Source organism: Macrosteles quadrilineatus, unplaced genomic scaffold (assembly GCF_028750875.1).
Source record: "Macrosteles quadrilineatus isolate MER2022 unplaced genomic scaffold, UCM_ALF_1.0 Scaffold_3__2_contigs__length_128488019, whole genome shotgun sequence".
NCBI classification, from domain to species: Eukaryota; Metazoa; Arthropoda; class Insecta; order Hemiptera; family Cicadellidae; genus Macrosteles; species Macrosteles quadrilineatus.
In genome coordinates this window covers 27,914,551-27,936,525 of record NW_026542596.1, presented here as the reverse complement: position 1 = coordinate 27,936,525, position 21,975 = coordinate 27,914,551, and the positions used below count along the sequence as shown (strand labels likewise).

The window sequence follows — 21,975 nt, the reverse complement described above, 5'->3', positions numbered from 1 at the left end:
TTTAGACTATGCATAAAATTGAAACAGGGCACATAATAAAACAATAAAATTGAATTTCTGGCTCTCACGCCTGATGTTTTTAGCTTTGTGGATAAAACCACAGACAATAAACCATTAATTGTGTCTATAGTCTGTGATAAAACCAATAAGTACATTGTGTAATAAGATAAACCAGAATACAGGATATTTAATGACATTCAATATGGGGGGAAAATTCAGGCCTTTTTGGCCGGGTGAACGAGATCAAACTCAAAATTAGTGTAACCAAGCGGTCAGACTTGTTTAAAGATGATGTTCGTTTTCAAGCGGGCATACGAGGACTGTTTTCCACAGCAGCACGGACTCTATCGAATGTTAGGGTCGGACTACACGAGCGTATGAAACGCCGCCGACCGTCTGCTTTTTTTGAAGAGCCAATAGGTTTATATGATGTGGACTACATGAGCGTTTTGGTTTTGTCTGCCTGGTGAGGACGCGTAATTCAGGCGTTCGGCAGATCTAACGCCTCTGGATGCGTAAAATACGCGGGCAGATCGTCGGCTCGCCGGACTACACGTAGCGGCAACTAGCATTTCTCCTGCGTGTTGGTTGATACATCCCTCCCATCACTTTGGCAAGTCCAATTCTGGACTACTTGTTGTAATTGGAGTAGTTTTTTTTATTGTTTTTTGTGTCTCAATATTTGTATTTGTATTGCTGAAAGAATTTGTCTGAGTACATTCTATGGAAACATTACTTGAAACTGCCCTGTTACTAAACAACTTGATAATGTTGGGTGTGACTACCAACGCCTCTTTGCACGACGTTTATTCTTAACAGCCTGCACCAATATATCATACCAGCTACACATCCGACTTGTACAGTATCGTTTCAATATTGGAACGGTCCAAATGTCAGTCACATTGGGCGTTCTATACGCTCGTGTAGTCAATGTTCTCGCGTTCAATACGCTGCTGATTGTCGGCTTCGTGTAGTCCTAGACTTTTTTGCGCGTACTGTCGGTGGCGTTTCATACGCTCGTGTAGTCCGGCCCTAGTTGTCTGACGTCCGATGCGTCCGATCTGACTTTGGACGGCTTGTCAGCTTCTTTCTGAACGCAGAAACCATTGTTTTATAGTTGATTGTCTACCACATGATTGTGCCACATGACGGAATCGACGTCGCCCTAATAAAAAAAATTCACCAAACTGCCGCTGAGTTGCAATGACTCATTATGAATCATTATTTTTTAAATTTGAATCGATAACAAACGCGCGATGCTCAGGTGACCACTGCTCTATGACCACAGATAATGGCATCGTGTATGCTTTCCAACGAGCCTACCCCCACCACTCTCAGACGACATGTTGCTGAACAGTGCGCTACATAAAATAGATAGTTTTTGCCCGAAACTTGTATGAGCGTACTGACTATGAATTTTTTCAAACTACCAATGAAAACCATGAATTCTGCATGAATTTTGTCATCTCACTATGGTGGCAACCCTACACACATACTTAGGTTTGCTGCAACAGGGAGGGTAAAAGTGTTTTTTTTAATGTAAAATGTTAATAGTTAGTAAGAAATAAAAACATTTTCCAAATTTGGGCAAAATATGTTAATAAACAAGCAAACTGCAACAGTTTACTTATTCTCCATAAGAATAACATGGGAATTTTAAATTTACAATTTTTTGGAATTTTCTCCGTAACCATTAGGTGCATTATAACGCTTCAATATATTAAATTATTTGTTTTTTTAAGCTCTACAAAATAGTTTGGAAAGAAATTGCAAAATTTTATGTATTTTGAGTAAAAAATGGGAAAAACCCATTTTTACCCCATAAACCCCCGTTCCCATGGTCCGATCTTGCTGGTTCGCGAACTCGTTCGAATAAACGTAGGTTTACACGTTTGTACCAAATTTCATCAAAATCGGATGGTTTTTGCTCGAGTTATCGTGCTAACGGACACATATATAAATATACAGGGTGTTTTTTTAACTTGCATCTTTATTTATGTAAAAACCGCAATATATAGAAATATGCAGTTTGCGGGAATCATCTATTGACGTAGGGGGCCCAATTGTTTTGAATTCTACGTTACATTCACATTCCCCCCTTTTCCCCCTGCCCCCAACTTCATTTTTTTAAATAGCAAGGTACCCCTTGGGACATATCAAATGAAAGGGCATGAAAAAATAAAATTTTTGATGAAAAAAATTGAAAATCGGTTCATAAATTTGCGAGATATTTCCCCCTTCCCTGTCAACGTTGGTATTGCACTCTCCCGCGCGAGCTGACTTATAGCGTCTAGCATCATGCTGTGAGTGAGAGGAGGCACAATTTTTATTTCAGCTGCAGTTTTTTAATTGGGACTGAAAAATGATAAATTATAAAAAAAATAATTATTAAGTAAAAATATAAAATTAATTTTTTAACTATAAAATTAAACTTTCATAACCTAACCTAACCAACCAAACTTGCTGATGATGAAAAAAAAATCGAATGAAGGTTTAACTTATTAATCGAAAAAAACAGTCCTATTTATAAAATAAAACTATAAATAGCTCAAATTAGTGTTATAATGTTTTAATTATAAAATTAAACTGTCATACATAACCTAACCAAACTTGCTGATAATGCAAACATCTTACTTAGACAAAAAATGTAGAATGCTATCATTTTGTCTGTATTCAAAAACTGCAGTCCGTATTAAAAAACTCCAGCTGAAATAAAAACTGTGCTGAGAGGAGAGGATGAGTGAGTGAGTCAGTGAGATTCCATTCGTTTCGTTTCATGTTTTAATTGGATTGAAGTGGATTGAACGAAAGTTTCTGTTTCCCCCGTCGTCGGCCGTCAAGCTCAAGCAACAAACAAGCCCAAGCGTCACTCATCAGCTGTTTGTTATTGTGTGTGAACCTGTCCGTTCCGTTGTCGTGTCGTTGTTAGTGATGGGAGAATCGAATACTTTAAAGAATCGAATACAGTGAATTCGTAGCCTCCCCTGTATTCGAATACTTTTACGAATACTTGTATTCGAACACCTTTGAGTATGCAAAGCATGGAAAATGAGTGTGTAATTATTTTTTCATAATGCAACCGTTCTTTTGGCCACTGTTATTTCGTTTTACAGTAATTAATTCATTAATATAATTTATTCGATGTAATTTTAAATTATATGATTTTTAAAAGGTACATTTATTTTGACTTATAATTATTTCATGGTCAGTTACAGTCTTATTAATGTATTATTTTCTATTGTATTAACTAATTAATATCTTTAATAATAATATGTCTTATTCATTTGTATGGATAATTTACAACAGATATGCATGTTATTTTGCCATGTAACTATATAAATCGGTTGAAGTTATAATACATTCTACATACTCAATTGCCCTCTACCAATAGTAACCTAATATTTTACATATCCAATATATTCTAAATGTTAACGATTAATAATAATCTTATGTAAATTATAGGGCTAATGGTAAAATTATAACGAATAGATGAAAACAAATGCTGCAGTAAAAACATTAAATACTCTTACGAATGCTACGGATTCGTAAGATATTCAAAAGGGAATTCAGTAGTTGAAAAAGTGTTGAGTACATTTTTGAATCCCCTGAATTCGCTTTCTAGATTCAAGAAATCCTGCAAAATCTGAGGTCAAGAGTATTCACAAAAAAGTATTCGTACGAATCTGAAGTATTCGAATCTACGAATACTCGGGCTGTATTCGAATACTATTCGATTCTGTATTCGATTCTCCCATCACTAGTCGTTGTCCGTCGGTCGACCTCTTCGTTGTCAAGTTCTTATCCAGTGTTGCCACTTTTAGGGTAATTACCCTTTTTTAGGGTAATTTACTGGTCTTAGGGTAAAGTTTAGGGTAATGGTAGATTTAGGGTAATTTTAGGGTAAAACTAAAAGTTAGCGTAACAATGGAAATTTTACAAAAAAAATGAAAAAAACTTCAAAATTTGGCAAAAAACGTTCATTACATACTACGGCTAAACCATCATATTCGATTCAACCGGTTTAAATCGATTGCTATGATGAATTTTTTATAACAAGTTATCCTAATCGATCTTATCAATAGTTAGGAAATATCTGTTTTAGAATGTATTCGATTCTATAACAAAATATAGGCCTAATAAAATATGAAATATTATTCATTACTAGGTTTGATATTTAATTATGCGATGGAATTGAATTAAACTGAATTATTTTACAAATTGTGTCAAGAAATTACTTCTATCTATAGATTAAAGCTTTGGTGGTACCGTACTATTTTAAAGCTATGATTGTCCAAAAACAGTAGTAATGGGTCGATACAGTAAAAAAATATGATAGTTCTTGATTCGATATTTTTCGTTATACGATAGTCGATAGAGCTATGATCAATGTCAACATTTTGTTCTTCTTTCGGGTGGTTTTTTAGAAGCGAGTATGATTTTACGTAAACTGATTGATATTGGAACTTCATTTAGTATAATTAACCACCTTATGTAAGATTTATATGATTTTAACAATGTTTTATAGCATTAAACGCAAATATTAACATTTAGGGTAATTTTTAGGGTAACTCAAAGTAGATTTAGGGTAATTTAGGGTAATTTTAGCCCACCTTTAGGGTAAAATCGCAACAACGTGGTGGCAACACTGTTTATCGCTTTTCTACTGAAGTAAATTGGTTAATGCATATTTCAAAGAAATGCTACGCTGAACAATTCTAGCATTTATCTGTGTTGTGTGTTCATCATTAGGTAATTATCAACTGTTTTATGCACGGATTGGATCATGGAATTTGGGTGAAACTCTAACCTTATTCTCTTTTGGTATTCGGCTCTAACCTCTTGAGATAGTAAATAACTCATTGAGCACTCGCTCTGTGTTTGTTAATGATGCACGGCATTTTATGCTGATAAAATTATGACTATCAGTAAAACGTAGACTAATAAGTGCAGTCTGATGCATTTATATTGTTCAACACTTTGGTAATGATTTGCTCTATCAAAGTATTCTGTTCTTGTTTAATGAGTGATGACAACTGGACAGTACATTTTGCTGGTAAGTTTCAGCATGAGTTTACATATCATATATGAACATATATAAGTTCATCATTCTTTAAAATAGTTTAGCCTACTGTGGTACACAATTATTTATTCCAGGGTTTAATATCCAAGCCATATGGCACATTTAGAAATTTGAAAACCTTTATATTATTTTGACAGCTATGAAGAACTTGTTTCTTTTTTGAACAATTTTCAAGCTTATTCATCAAAACAAATTATATGCCTAAAATCGAAGCAAGGATTGATTTAAACTCTAGGCCTATTATCCTGATTGTAAATGTGCCGTAGGAAATTATTTTTAGGCAATTATTTACTATATCTTACACTGGGATAGGCCTAGGCCTATGATGTAGTTTTTAGATGTCTACTTACAGTTTTTCACGCTGAATCCAAAAATGCAATCAGTGTTTGTCGGAGAGATTAAGTGGCCGTAAAACGAAGGTTAAGATTACAAATCCAAGGATCATCGAGCGGTAACTTACTTATGGTAATATGGCGTGGTCTGAACGGGTCCGTATGAGGACTGAGTGAGGAGAGCAAACAGCTGGTTATACTTGACTTAATGGGGATTAAATCAATTCATTTTGAAACCAAATAATCAGCTCTTATTTAGGCATGTGGGGATGGAAGGTCGGGTTTTATGCGGATTCGTGCATTTGTGATAAATTGTTATTTCATTGTTTTTACCCACTATTTCAATTGTGCAAAAGCAGTCTGGAAGTAGCATAAATCAATGAGTCGGTTCATTATAACCTAAAGTTTAACTTAGGCTACCTAATTTAACCTCACTTCAAAGGACTTAATACAATCACGAATCCGCATAAAGTCCGACCTATCTTCTTCGACGCCTTTAACTATTTTGTATTTTACGAGAATAAATTCCATTGTTTTATAATTAATGTTGAAGTGATTAATAGTTTATGTATTGTAGTTGAGTTACTGTATTTTCTTAGCGGCATCAAAGTCCATTTGCTTTTACAAATCAAATTGTATTCAGATTGTAATTGTAATTCAGATTTTGCTCTCATGTCGTCATGTGAGTTTTAGTTTGTCAGCATCTCGAATCCAACAATCTGTTTCCACTCCACAAACCTTCCAACCCTTTCAGTGTTAGTCGCTGCTAGAACCACAAATATCGGAATGACTTAACAAAACTGAAGTTTAATATTACCGTAATTATTTAATTGTACGGCCACTTAGGAATCTCTCCGACACAAACTGATTGCATTTGTGGATTCAGCGTGAAAAAAACTGTAAGTAGATATCTAAAAATTACATCATATCCCAGTGTAGATATAACAGGCTAAATAATTACCAATTTTTTATGTCTTCTAAGGCTTTTCAAAATAAGTTTCTTAACATGACTATAATATCGTAGTTTATAATCGGGGCCGTCCGAAGGGGGGGCAACTGGGACAAGCTCCGCGGTCAATTTTTTTTACTATCCTGTAGGTTTGAATGAATTGTGAAGGTTATTAACATGATATGGAGCTAATAAATACAAATCTGAAAAATAAGGATGATTTACATTGTTACGGCCGTTTCAGCATCTTCGTGCCATCATCAGACGTTCAGCCTGAGTGGCGTCGTTAATATACAAAAACACAAACTGTCACACGCGACGTACACATACATAAACATAAACGGGGGATTTTAACTAAACAGGCCTGTTGAACACACATGCCCGCACTATGTTTATGTGTACGTCGCGTGTGACAGTTTGTGTTTTTGTATATTATCGACGCCACTAAGGCTGAACGTCTGATGATGGCACGAAGATGCTGAAACGGCCGTAACAATGCAAATACTACAATGAGCTGTTTGACGAAGGTAATTCTATTTATTGATTTAGTCACATGATCAGCTCAGGGGCTAAAAAATATGGATTTTAATAAGGATGAGGTTAACAATAATTTGTAAAACTATTTTATAGGTATTTATAATTGCATGTAAATGTAATAAAGTATGAAATAATAATAGTGTAGGGTTGGTACTACTGGGAAGCAAGCTGCGCGTGAATCCAATCGTCTGTCACTGTCATACTTGTTGAGCCCTGAATGTATGAGACTCTGAGGAGTAAGGCGGTCAGTGGCGGATTTACCTACGGCGCCACCCCTAGGCCCGTTCGGCCGGCCGCCTCTTTGTGTTTCGCGAAAAAGGAAAGGAAGTCTCTCTTTCACGCTTTTCCTTAAGTTTGCGTAATGCTGCGCCACTTAACCTTTTTCACTCATTATTATTATTTTCTTCATGCATAATTACGAAATTAAAATGATTAAAAAAGTAAAACAACCAATAGCGGTTCGAAAAAAAGTTAGTTTTTTTTCACATAAATAAAATAAATAGGGCCTGTTATTAATACATTTTACATTTTAGATTAAATAAACATATATAGGTTATTGTTCTGCCAAAACTTAAATAACTTATTACTGCCTTTAACACGTCCACTGTATCATTACAAAAAAGTAATAAATAAGCCTGTTTTATATTGTCATTCAATTGAGTAGCCTACTTTAATCAAGAACACTTGTGTTCTGACTAATTACTCACACACTAGGCCTACCGCCTTCAGTGCCGGATTTACCATAAGGCACACTAGGCACGTGCCTAGGGGCGCCTGCCATTGAGGGGCAGCGCGCGGTCACAAGTGTGTCCTAATTTTGTACATATTAACTTTTAAATTATGTTTTTATGTAATATATAATTATTTTTAAGAAATGTAGTAAATGTTTTAATTAGACAATAAAAATCACTGTTTATCCACAATATACCAGATAGGTAGCAGATTTAGAACTCTTTTTCCGCACACGGGCTTACGCCTATGCGGAAAAATATATTTCTTTTTAATTTATATCTGTTTATTGTATTGTTTATATTTTGGAAATAAACAATTTGATTTGATTTGATTTGAGAATGAATAAAATGGACAAAATTTTGAACAATGACTTAATTGCCTTATTTACTCCATCGATGTATAATAACTGTAGAGTATTATACATCGATGATTTACTAAAATCAAGTGTGTTTTTCCACAATAGCGGGCGCCTATTCGTTTAAATACTACTTTAATTTTTCGCATGTTTTCAAGCTGCATTTTGCTTGAAAAAACCACGCGTGTGGCCGCAGCCTATCACCGCGCGCCCGCCGCCGCCCGTCACCCGCTGACGGGCCGCGCGCTGCCCCTCAATGGCAGGCGCCCCTAGTGTGCCTTATGGTAAATCCGCCACTGAAGGCGGTAGGCCTAGTGTGTGAGTAATTAGTCAGTGACAGTGACAGTACTGTAGTTAATTTGATGGTTAGAGTGAGAGTTGTGAGGTGTCCATGTGAGTGGTGATTGTTGTGAACTTTAATTCCCCCATTTTGTAAGTTTCTACCGTTAAATATAAGAAGAAAATTGCAACAAAGTGCTACGGCATATATTCTGTCCGTGATGAATTAACTAAAGACCTACATTTTTTACCAAATACATGTTTTTATTGAAACTTTTTATTCATAAACAAAAATAAAATTTACAATTTACACAACTGGGTAAAGTTTTCATCTAGAGTAGGGTTTATACCCTACTCAAATCTGAAAAAGGCTTTGCAAACTGTAAACTGTAGCGACCTTATTGATGAGTTTAAAAAAACTTACATAATGGGGAATTTATGTTTCCCGATATTAAAATACTAGATAACCTGTTGCTCGAAATCGAGCAAAACTGTAAATCGTGACAAAAAAATAAACAACAAAAACATAAACAGCAAGACCTCAATCAAAGAGTCATTCTAACGTCTATGACTGATTATAGAAATATCAAAAATATTATGTTGTAAAAAAATAATTTACAACCCACTTAAATAATTTATAATTTAAGGTATAAAAGTAACCTACAATCTATATCTATCTATACTGTTATATAAAAATCTAATGGTGTCTGTCTGTATGTGTATTACTAATAGGTGTATCACCTGTAACATCTGTTGTATGTGTGTAACTATATTTAATTACAAATGGTAATACAAAATAACTCTAATTTCATCTTAACATAGCTTTCAGTTCACATTTACTTTATTTGATAAATTTATTATTTGTGTTTTGCCACATTACTGATTAAATTAAACCAAGGAAAATATCATAAAACTAAGCAGTCCACAGTGTTCCTTTTTTTCTCAAATCAATTAAATGTTACTATGTTTACTTAATGGTAAATGTGAAAATGTAAAGGCAGTGGACGATGGAACTGATTAAAAGAACTGGTTTGTATATTAAGTTGTTTTTTGATATTTTTGTAGAGTAGAATCAGAGATGCAATGAAACATATACTGTATTTGCTATTACATTTTTTAGTCCTTGGTGCTTTGATAATCATATTAGTTTTGTCTGCTGTCTTTAATGCTAAATTATTTGTTTAAACATTTTTTATAGTATAGATATAGTTTCTTTAATATTCCAAAAGATTATTGATAAGGCACAAATACATTTCTAAAGTTTATAACAGCTGACTTAGTTTTGCTAATGATTTATTGTAAGTAAGAAACTGAAGATGGAAGGATTTGTAATTTAATATGAAGAAGAGTGAAATTCAACAAAATGTTGATTTAAATTTAATAATTAGTATTTTTGCAACTTCCAAATTGAAATTTAAAATGTCAAAAATAAATAAAAAGATATGTAACTAAGGGAGATGAAGATAAATCATATACCTGTATGTAAAAGTTTTATTCCAAGATTTGGTCAGTTTTTCTAATATATCAGCATACACCAGATTTAAAATTAATCAAAACAAAAATGGTGGTATCCATTACTTACCAGATTTAAAAGTCATAACTTAAACGTTTCTATTAAGGCAATAACAGTTCAATTTTGTTTCTCAAAGTGTTGGCGGATGTGTAACTATTATATGCAATAGATTAACCCTTTGAGTGCCAACGTCCGGGGAACCGGACGTTTTTAAAACGAGCCAAAAGTGCCGACGTCCGGCCGACCGGACGTTTTTAGAACGAGCCAAAAGTGCCAACGTCCGGCTGACCGGACGTTTCGTAATGATCGAACAGTTGTCATAACAACCGAATGGATACTCGGATTCTTTTAACCCATATATTAACATTGAGTCGAAAGTTACTAGATGCGATACATCGATTTTCGCTGGTTGAAATATCGAAAATTAAATTTTTACAAAATTTTAACCTAAAACGCCAGATCGCGCTCGGCATTTTTAGCGCGACCTTCGGGAAAAATCATCGGCATTTTTTTAGCGTTACTTTTATTTCTCGCCTGGCACTCTAAGTTACTCTAAGGGTTAAAATGTTTCTATTTTGTGTCCCCTTCCCGTTGCAAAGCATGGGTACAACAGCTAGTACTATTATATACAAATCTAATGGTGTCTGTCTGTATGTGTGTTACTAATAGGTGCAAAAAACTACTGAACCAACTAGGCTTAAATTTTACAAAAATATAGCTAACATACCAAGGACCATTATAGGACTATTCACATTTCGATACTGACCATAGGCTTTGCCCCTTTGGCTTTAAAAGTTCTGAGGTGAACATTTTTAAAGTAAATATTTATTGGTCTCCATGGATGCGATTAGAACACTAATAATGTTTGTTTACATTTGCTTTGACATTTCAATGTAAACAAGAAGAACCTTTCACAATTTCAGACAGCTGATACAAAGAAGTTAAATATAATATTTTCCATAACTATGAGGTAGATTTATTTTAATCTAGCGTTTTATCATGGATTAATCATTCTAAAACTGTCAATGATTATAGGAAAAAAAGATTTTATAACCGTTGCTGTAAAAACTCCGGCTCTGCTTTGGATTTTTTAAAGCGTGTCAGTTATGAAAATAATGTTATTGGTACGTTTTCATGGAAACAGTATAAAAATTACAATGTATAGATGTTTTGTATGAATTTAGAGGCTACTTGAAATAAATTCGAACTGCTTAACATGTGTTAGATTAACTTAACATAACTTGCACATTACATTGTTTTTCATTCGTATATTTAGGTAAATTTAGTTAATGTGTTTTGCTAAACCTATGCTTAAATTAAACTAAAGAATATCATCAATAACTAAATTGTACGTCATTGATTTTTGTGTTCTAAAATCTGTTGTATATGTGTAACTATATTTAATTATCAAATGGTAATACAAAATACTCTTATTTTATCATAACATAGCTTTCAGTTCACATTTACTTTATTTGAGAAATTTATTATTTGTGTTTTGCCACACCACAGATTAAATTAAACCAAGGAAAATATCATAAAACTAAGCAGTTCACAGTGTTCTTTTGTTTCTAAAATCAATGAAATATCTGTTACTATGTTTACTTAATGGTAAGTGTGAAAATTTAAAGGCAATGGGCGATGGAACTGATTAAAAGTACTGGTTTGTATATTAAGTTGTTTGTTGATATTTTTGTAGAGTAGAATCAGAGATGCAATGAAACATATACTGTATTTGCTATTACATTTTTTAGTCCTCGACTCTTTGATAATCATACTAGTTTTGTCTGCTGTCTTTAATGCTAAATTATTTGTTTAAAATTTTTTATAGTATAGATATAGTTTCTTTAATATTTCAAAAGACTGTATTGATAAGGCACAAAAATACTTCTAAAGTTTATAACAGCTGACTTAGTTTTGCTAATGATTTATTGTGAGTGAAGAAACTGAAGATGGAAGGATTTGTTATTTAATATGAATAAAAGTGAAATTAAAAAAAAATCCATTTAAATATAATAATTAGTATTTTTGCAACTTCAAAATTGAAATTTAAAATGTCAATTATAAATAAAAAGATATGTAATTAAGGGAGATGAACGTAAATCGTATGTGAAAGTTTTATTCAAAGATTTGGTCAGTTTTTCTTATATCAGCCTAGACAAGATTTAAAAGTCATAACTTAAACGTTTCTATTAAGGCCATAAAAGTTAAATTTTGTTTCTAAAAGCGTTGGCGGATGTGTAACTATTATATGCAACAGATGTAAAGATTAAAATGTTTCTATTTTGAGTCCTCTTCCCGTTGCAAAGCACGGGTACAACAGCTAGTATTTTAATATAGATCCGCTCTTATTTTGGTTATCTCTTATATACTGTAGGCGGGTGCCCTATATGAGAATGTAGATGTCAACCACACACTTTAAAGTGAGTTTTCACACCTAATGTAGCAAGCTAAATCCATCTCTTGACGCCAACCAGTACGACACGTACTATAGTGTTTATTAACTACAATTTTTGGGAGAGCGAGCTGGTCTAGTGGTTAGAGCGCGGGTCTTGGGTGTCTGAGGTCCCGGGTTCAAATCCTGCCAAGTCACGAATGGATTTTATCTAAGTGATAATGCCCTGGGTCTAGCCTGAAGTAATGTGAAAAACAATCCCAGGCTCGTGCCTAGCGTCCTAGGAAAAAAAACTGCAATTTTTTGGCAGATTTTGCAGTTTAGTTTTTCTTGCTTGGAAACACATAAAATTAGTTTTAACTGTGTTAAAACGCAAATTATTTGAATAAAAAAAAAACTGTTTAGTAATAATATATCAGAATTGGCCTTGGCTTCAAGTTCAGCATACAGTATCTTGTAGTTAAGCTCAAGATACAGTATTACTCAATCAAAAATCATAGATTTGATTATTTCTCAGATATTATATTTATTTTAACACTGCGGAGCAGCATGGGTCCTCTAGAAATAGTCTTACTTTTGATTGAAAATCTTTAAGTCTTTTTTGTACTGAACTGTTGGTAGCTAGGAGCTAGTTGGTGAGTCCGTTGCTCAGTCGGTAGAAGTGTGACAGACAATTTAGCAATGGCTTGGGTACCAGTGTCGTCTTTTAAAATTTAATTACCTTCTGGTAAGTATCTTGGAATTTAGTGTGTGAGAGAGAGACCTGGGTTTAATACTACAAATATTCACAAACAAATGAGGGGTTTGGACTTTCCTTAAACTTGCCTTTCCTTAAAAGTTTAGGTATGTAATTCTTAAAGATTTAGTGTTAAAAATGTAGCTGTACCCATTAAAATAGAAATCAGATGCTTGTTCTTTGTAAGAAATAATAGTAGAGTAGCCAAAAGTCTTTTTTTTTAGAATCTTAAAAGAACATTACATTTATTTCCATACTGTGTTACATAATGTTAGAACTAAGTGCTTTTTAATAGCAGTTGATGCTGTAATTATGGAGTCAAAGATAAGATATAATTGTTCATTAGTTTCTCATTAAGATAGTTAAGTTATAGGAAGTGGTGGAATTGGCTATAGCCTATTTAGATTAAACTGGAGTGAACATATCATTGATTGGATCTAAAATGAATGAATGACAAATGAATTTAAAGTAAATTGTACAATTTTTAATTATTTCTTGTTCAGTTAATGACCAATACTATTATTTATCATTTTCAATTGAGATGGGGAACCAATAGATACATATTTTAGGCTAATCCAAATATGAACGTGGATTGGCATATTGTGAGATGATCTGTGTAGATATGTTACTCACTAAGATCAGCTGTTTTATCAGCCAGGATTATCTATAGGCCTAAATAAAGCTAATGAGGATCACTAACTTCTGAGAAAACCGTAAGCCGCACACCTATCAACCGCATATTTGAATGAAAGGTCTTGATCTGAAACTTCCCAGAAATATATAAACTTTTTATATAGGTACAGTAGATTCCCTCTTATTCGGACACCTTTTAACCGGACATCGGTTTAACCGAACCACTTGGCAGAAATGATATCTCTTTAACCGGACAATTTTTATCAGCACGTTGGTTTAACCGGTCTAGATCGGCAGGAAGTGGGCTATACTGAAACAACTGTTCTTGTGGGAAAGATTTGAGACCAGCATCACGTGTCTAAATACAATGCTCTCCTAAATTTAAGTTGAATATCACAGTAAACGGTCCGTTTTAACGAGTTTTTTGGGACGTCGGTTTAACTGGAAAAAAAACCGTTATCCGGACTCGGTCCCGAGGAGTCTGGATAAGAGGAAGTCTACTGTACACCCTCATTACGAACCTCAATTAAAGGGTCTTATTAAATCACATTTTAAATACTTTATTGAAGATGCATTAGCTGTTACATTTGTTTTTATTTAAAGTTTGTTTACTGTTTTTCTGAGTTAATCTTTTGATTCTCATCATAGATTTTTACATTACGATAAAGTTGTTAATTTTGATTCTGCCTCTTAGTTTGATTCAAATACACAAGGGATTTTCATTTAAATAAGCAATAAGCACGATTGAAATTTGCCTGTATAATCCGTGGCAAGTGATTGTGTTTTTAAGAGTAGATTTAGAGATCCACATAATTCTCTTGAGTATTCTTGTCTTGTTGCAGAACAACTAGTTTATTTTTTGCCCAATGATCAGGAACAGCTTTGTCCAGTTTCAAACCATCAAAAAGCTACTGATTTTTCAGGATCCATCCAGCAACCTTTTGGTTGTTAGGCGAACACTATAACCAATCAGCTACCCATCTGTAAATAAACACTTGAAACTGTGGTTTAATTAACTGACTCTTCTCAGTTCATTATAATGTACATTTACCTATATGAAAATAACGTAAAACTATGAAGTTAGTTTTGTTTACATATATTTTCAGTTCAATGTACCTATATCATTTAGCGAATTCACCATTTAGGGAATAAGATATTGCCTTAGGTTTCATAGTCAGACCGGTTCTATTTAATTTTTCATTTTAATGTTCTTAGAGGTCAAAAACATTATCAATTAAAATTTATACATACCGGACATATGTGTGTGTGTGTCCATTAGCTTGATAAGGATAACTAGGGTAAAAATGATCCGATTTTGATGAAATTTAGTACAATCAAGTAAACCGACATTTATTCATACGAGTTTGAGAACCACAATGATCAGCGGGATATGAGAACAGTGTTTTTATTGAGTAAAACTTAGTATAAACCAGAAATAATTCAGTCAGTCAGCAAGCTTGCGACATCAGGTATATTTCATACTACCTACCTGCTTGCATTAACTGAATGAAAATAACTAACTAGCAGCTTAAATGGCCATTAAAATGAAGATTCGGTTTTAATGACACTTTTTTCATGTAGAGACACCTTTCAGCTTCGTAACTGATAAGATTGAGTCATTGCAAAGGTGTAAAGTACATGTATCTCTCAACTGATAAGAATGGGACTACTTAGAACATCATAAGGAAACTTCAAACACTGGTTAAGTTGTTTTTAAATTTATTTCCTACCGTATATATAAACTCAAACATAGAAATAGTTCAAAGGTTTCAATCGAAAACATTGAGAAAAAGCTTACAAGCACCTTGGTTTGTCACAAATAAAGTAATTCATCAAGATACAAAATTACCCTATGTTAAAGAAGAAATAAAGAAACGAAGTGAAAAATACCAAAGAAAATTAGAAACCCATCCAAATTTCCTGGCAGTCAACCTCCTCGACAATAGTGAAGCTACATATAGGCTCAAAAGAGTTAATCCAATAGACCTTTTAAATTTTTTTTAGTTAAACTTTTTAAAAGTTTTTGTATGTTAGTGCACTTGATGGAGTGTAACTAACCCATGTTAAAATGGTTATAAAATTTACTTATTATTCTAGTATAGAATAGATTGTAAATAAATACTTGTTAAAAAAAAAAAAAAAATTCCTACCGTAAACATTTACTTAACAAAGCAGAATCCAAGTAAAATACAACTGTCTTATAATGGCTAAATAATATAACACAACTCAAATTAGTTGGCACAAATTATAACCAAAGTTATCGTAATGTTGTCTGATTTTTCAGATAAATTTGTCACCTTTTATTAAGCTAAAATATTTTTTGTAGGCCTGGTAAAAAATTTCTTTGTACATAGTATAGTTATCTGGTTTTGATTGTGTAGAATATATGGGATGATGTGAGTTGGTAAAATTTACCTTTTCTTGTGTACCTAATAATACTAGTGGGTTCTGGGTAATAATGTTCTTGTCTTTTTCGGAAATGTTTAGTTGCTAGATCTGTACAGATCATCTGGAGGAGGGTTCTCTTTCATGGTAAGAGTTGCAGTTTGGTAGGTATGAGATTGAAAAGTGATTTTAAATACAACCAATATGTTTATTAGCTGAGCATTAGCCTATTATTATTTAGTTAATCACATTTTTTCTATATGGATTTTAGTGGAGAGAGTTCTTTTACGCAGAATGAATGCTAGAGAATGTGTCACAGCCCGAGAGACATGTTAAATATCCCTTAACTGAGGTAACTTGAGGTCCCCAGAGACTGCCAAAAAAGCGTTGTTGTATGCCTAACGGCATTGACTAGTTTGTAGTCAATGCTAACAGTTACAGAGAAAATTGTAAGAAAAATGTAAATTGAAAATTCCATGTTATAAGTGGAGAATAAATCAACTGTTGTAGTTTGCTTGTTTATGGATACTAGTGTACTTGTTTAGGTGAAGTGGTAGAACATTATGGCTATAGTAGGTGTGTAATAATAAAGTATAAATTATAGTAAATTTAAAGAAGCAAATTTTATCAAAATGTGTCCTCCCCCATTGCAAACGCAAAGCTTGAGTATAACTGCAATAAGCATTTTATACTTACATGCCAACCCCGTACGAAGGACGGGTACTCTGCTAGTAGGATAAATCTAACAATTTTAAGGGAGTATTTTAGTGGAAATCTAGCCAGGTAAATGGAAATTTGCTTAGTCTGCAGATTTGCTGATGCGAGGTTATTTAATTATTAGAATCAGTAATGGATTCAACCTCTCTACTGTTACATATATCAAGGTGAAACAGATAAAAAATCTTGAATGAATGAAAAAAAAAATGAAAATGCAACTAAAATATTTTACCTAACCCGACATGTTAAACTTCCCTATCCCAAGCGTGATGTATACAACTTCCTTACTTCTCAAGTGATGTAAAGTATCAAAAACTCACTCGGTGATGTAAAGAAACCCATTTAAATAACATTGAGTGCTTAACTTAAAAAATATAACTCTATGGAGCCAACGACGTTCAACGCTAGAAATCAGCTGTGCGCTTGAATGTTATTGTTATGCTTTAAAGTATTTTCCTAACCTAGCTTTTGTAATGTTGTTAGTAAAATAACATTACTGATAGAATATAAGTGAAATGGATAATGAAAAATATTGTACGTTAACCCATGTATATTGTTGGGTCAGGTAAAATCTTGTACGTTACACGTTACACAAGAGCGTGTTTACATCACTTGGGTGAATTATGCAACTCGCTTCCGCTCGTTGCACAACATTCACCTGCGTGATGTAAAAACGCTCTTACTACACTTGTAATGTAAATAGCTATTTTTTCAGCTATTTTAACACTGTATTAAGTTAAAATCACATTCACAAATAGTCTAATATTATTGGCTCAAGTATGTTCAGTAATCTAAAGTGTTAATTCACTTTTATTGAAACATAGATCAAGTTAGGCTTACATGTCATGCACCAAGTGTCTGACGTTTTATAAATAATTGTAAAAATATAAATAGTTTTTATTTTATTCTTACAATTACTTATAATATAATGATTATAGGGTGTAAAATGATTACTATGGATTAACACAGATTACTATTCAATGTTTTGTTTTTACTGCAAAGAAACTTTTAAAACCCATATCTGGTACATGCGCAATTAATTAATTTACTCTACTCATTGGCCATTAATATAATAATCCCATTGTAAACAGTTCTTAACAGTAAGTTATCTTCAAGTAGGGTTTGAGGAAATAACACTGGCAAATGCAGTGATGTCAGTTACTGTGGACAGAGTGGTTAGTTTGTGATAGCATTTGATATAATATCCAAAATTATGTTGAAGGAAACAAGATTTAAGGCAAGTTGTCTAAAAAATAGTAAGACATTCCTAGATGTATTAATGATTGATTATTGATGTTTGTCTTAGTAAGATCTATCTACGAGTTAGTAATAATGAGTAATATTTTGTAGTTTAGTTATGTACCAATGACAGATACAGCTCAAATGGCTACACCGAAATTTCGGAAAATTACTAGCTACATTTAACTTAAAGGATGTTTGGCAATACAGTAATTATGTAAAGGATGTTTGGCAATACAGTAATTAGCCTAAACTGTGTGAAGATTTTAAGAATGAATTGAAAAATATGTATGTACCTACTAGCGGCTTATGTTACCCGCTTATGTTACTAGCATGTATGTTACCCGCGGGCTTCTCCCCATTTGGCTTCATAAGTATTTTTTAGAAAACTAAATTAGCCGCCATACCTGTGCTTTGCCAAGGGAAGAGAACGCTAAATTGAATAATTATGTACTATAGATCTACTGTATGAAAAGTTATTAATTTATAAATAAATGTTCACAATTTTGATAAAAGCACCAACAGCCAATGAAATCATTTTCAAACATGTTACATCAATTTGGCAATTCTAATATTAAGTGTAATCATTAGAATAACATAGGAACTTTGCTAGCTGTCAGGGCAGAGCCCTAGGAGAGTATTAAAATAAAAGATTACTATGTCCATTAAGCATATATTGGCTTTATTCGTTGTAAAAAATCAGCTCAATTGGTCAAGTAGTTTTCCCGTTATTGACATAGGTACGGTACTCCAAACATTCATATCTATAATATTATTAACTAGGTGAAACCCGTCGAAATCGACGGTTATTTTCAAGGCTTACGCTAAATCATCTAACTGCGATAAATTGAGTGAAATTTTACATATTTTGAGCATTTAGCATTGCTTAAAGATTAATAAGTGTAAAAACAATAATGATATTGATATTAATTGCATTAGTTACCAAATATGGTTGATCATTCAATGAATAAAATATCTCCCATACTGTACGTCATTGGAGTTATTAGTATATTATCTGGTATCTCATCGTTTGAAAGAACCTTTAAATAGTATTAAAATCGTATTGGTGGATCTTTTGTAGTTGAACACTTCCGTGATTTCATCAGTGTAAAGCAGATTAATCTATGATTTTATTTGAAAAAAATACAGTATCTGTTTGTTAGGAAGACACGTTCTAACTTCAAAGGGAGATATCCATTACAGTGTAAGTTTGATTTTTCCTTCGTCAGGTCGCGTCAGTTCATATCGTACTTCTGTGCTAAAATGAATAATCCTCTATCACAGTTTTGAGAAATTTGTTGTGGGGTTAGTTAAAGCTGGAATTCCTTGACATGGGAGATATCAGTTAGTTGTCTCAGCCATATCAATTAGTACATAAAGTTGTCAATATAATCTCTCTACGGAATGTTAGGTGTAGTGGAATATACTTGAAGTGAAGTTGGCTTTTATTCTTGAACTGTTAGGGGCCTCCTCATTTATATGGTCGTGCGACTTCATTGGCAACAAATAATGCAAATGACATAGCAATGATGCCTTTTCAAAAAGCAAAAATAATGTAAATTGGCTGTCACGTAAATATTGATGTTTACATGCATTGTTAATCAACGTATCTTATGAAGGATGATGTGATCTAGTTTAAAAGGAATATGACCGTTCTGTCATGACAGTAGCTGCATTTACTCATTGGGCCATATTTGCAGCCAAAATGTTGTGTTAGTGTTATTTTCAATAACATATGGTTAAGTTACACAGATTTTTTTGCTGCTGATCAGTGCACTTTAAGAATATATATTTTAGAGATAAATTTAATGGTTTTTGTTGCTGAGTAGCGCTAGTAAACATGCACAACCATTTCGTTAGTCTAATAACATTCAAAGGCTCTTTAAGAATTCAAGTTCTTATTTGTATACATATCTTATTTTGTTTTCACTAAGCTGAATGAATACATCGAAGTAACCTCTCTAAAAAGTCTGCAGTATATTGCAGTTTTCCAGCTTAGTGACTTTCTTTATCATGGAAATATTTCTACATAAATATTGTAAATTGTTTTATCCAGTTGCTGTAAACTACTATTAATTTAACAAAATATGGACACGGCTCAAATTTACACCGTGCCCTTCTGCACTTGTAGGCTATTATTTTGTATTGTACTACACACTTGAATATTTTTCCAATGATTGAAAACCTGTATGACAATAATCTCATGATGATCTGTCTAGAACAATATGATAAAAATAAAGACAAAAATGGTGAAAAGGGCAGTCACCAACCCGTAAAATAGATATAAGGTCAATAAGAAATAATTTTAAGAGTTACTGTGATTAAAGGATTATACACTGATTTCGTCATGGAACGTTATATATTGCCAAACATGACATGATACAGAAGAGAATTAATTTTAAAATCAGAAAATAACATTGCAAATGCTTCTTTTGGACAATTCAGTAACTCCCAATTAATGTGTCTTGTTTAAAATACAATTTACAATTAACAGCTGTTTCATTAAAAAGTATTATCCACATGGCCAAAATGTAAACAAATCTGTAGAGGGATCTTTAAAGGCTTCTGGGGCAGAGCCCTAAGGGAATTTACTTTGTTTTTCTTTTGATAACTCATCTACAGACCAAAACCTTTCTTTTGACACCCCTACCAAGTTTCTACGCCCAGCCGTTCTCTCAAATTAGTGGAGACAAAGTTTCCAATTAAATTTTTAGATTCCCCCATGTTAATCTTATGGGAGAAAATCCAACTCTGATGGAAGATCCTGCCCAAACTAATAAAGATATCAAAAAACGAAAAACACTTTGCAAAACTACAGATCAGGGCAATTCTGTTGACACTTTAATCATCAAAATCGGTCCAAAAATGTGGGAGGAGTTCTGTTCACAAAAATCTGCTTAGCGTATTATATATATAGATTCCTTCCATCCAAGTCATTGACTTGATCAGTAATGCACTAAAATTATTAACCAAATGCTATTTATCATAACTAGCTGTAACCCACGGGCTTCACCCCGTTTGACTTCCATGGTGGAAGGAAAATACATAGGTGTGCTATTCCCGTCATATGCTGAAGTCACCCAGATTGCAAACAAAAAATCAGCTGATTGTATTGGCATGTAAGTATATATTTGTTTTGATTTGATTGTTATTGTTTTTATAATATTTTTGAAATGGTAAAATGGTGTTTGCAACCTGAGTGACGTCAGATTATGACGGGAATAGCACACCTATGTATTTTTCTTCCACCCTGGTTTGACTTCATAAGTATTAATAAAACTAATGATTGGTTAAGTTAAGCTGAAATAAAGAAAACAGAATACAGTAATACAAACAAATAATCACACCTGATTTTAATAAGGTAATAAATTGAAAGAACAAACAAATAAGTACAGCTGGGGTATTTTAACTATATGGACAGCTTCCTTTAGAAAGGAATTGCGACCTTAAAGGGCAATTTATGAAATAATTGATAGTTTATCCATGTTTTTCCTCCTGGATTGATAAAGAGTAGTAATAATTGAATGAACGAAGTGAATTCTCATACTGGTGTAAAATGCATCTCATGTAAATCCAAAAACTCGAGAATGACTACGTATATGAAGTTGATGTTTTGCACAAAGGTTCTTTATCATATTATCTTGGTTAAGTTCGTTATTGGAGATTATTTGTTCAGTAATAATTATAAAATCCTAAAAAAACCATTTTAATTTTCCCCCATAAGAATAACATTAGGAGCTACCTTCTTCTTCTTTTTTTTTGTTTACATTTTACGACCAACAACTTTGTTGTGAATTCTAGAGACCAAAGAGACCGAAGTGAATTCTATTATTTCTTTCATCCATGGAGTAGACAGTGTAGGTATATTATTAGCCAATGGTTTTATATGCATAATAAATCTTTAAATTATAATTATTAAAAAAAATATTCATCTGAGGAAATAAATATGGGATTTAAAAATATCCACTCAAATGTATTATAATCAATAACAATATTTTAGGTATTTACATGTTTTAACTTTTTACATGTGTTTATGTTGTTTGTTTAGTAGGCTTGTTGAATTAAGACCTTAGTCCTTGGGCCGAACTTCATCACT

General features: G+C 32.9%; 1 protein-coding gene across 8 annotated transcripts in view; it reads left to right on the top strand.

The window, feature by feature from the left end:
• Positions 1 to 21,975, top strand: part of LOC128988516 (protein Malvolio-like) — a 117,483-nt gene that overhangs the window by 55,599 nt on the left and 39,909 nt on the right. Inside the window, exon 1 of one of the 8 annotated variants that reach the window (XM_054409877.1) lies at positions 4,650 to 4,749. The exons of 5 other annotated variants lie outside the window; for them this stretch is intronic. Coding sequence is in view for 2 of the 3 variants with exons in the window: in XM_054409875.1 (XP_054265850.1) it covers positions 5,027 to 5,053 (27 nt within the window). In the remaining variant the exon portion in view is untranslated. Of the gene's footprint in view, positions 1 to 4,649; positions 4,750 to 4,773; positions 5,054 to 17,832; positions 17,878 to 21,975 lie in introns of those variants that run through there. 2 more of the 8 variants (XM_054409875.1, XM_054409876.1) reach the window with 2 other exon arrangements.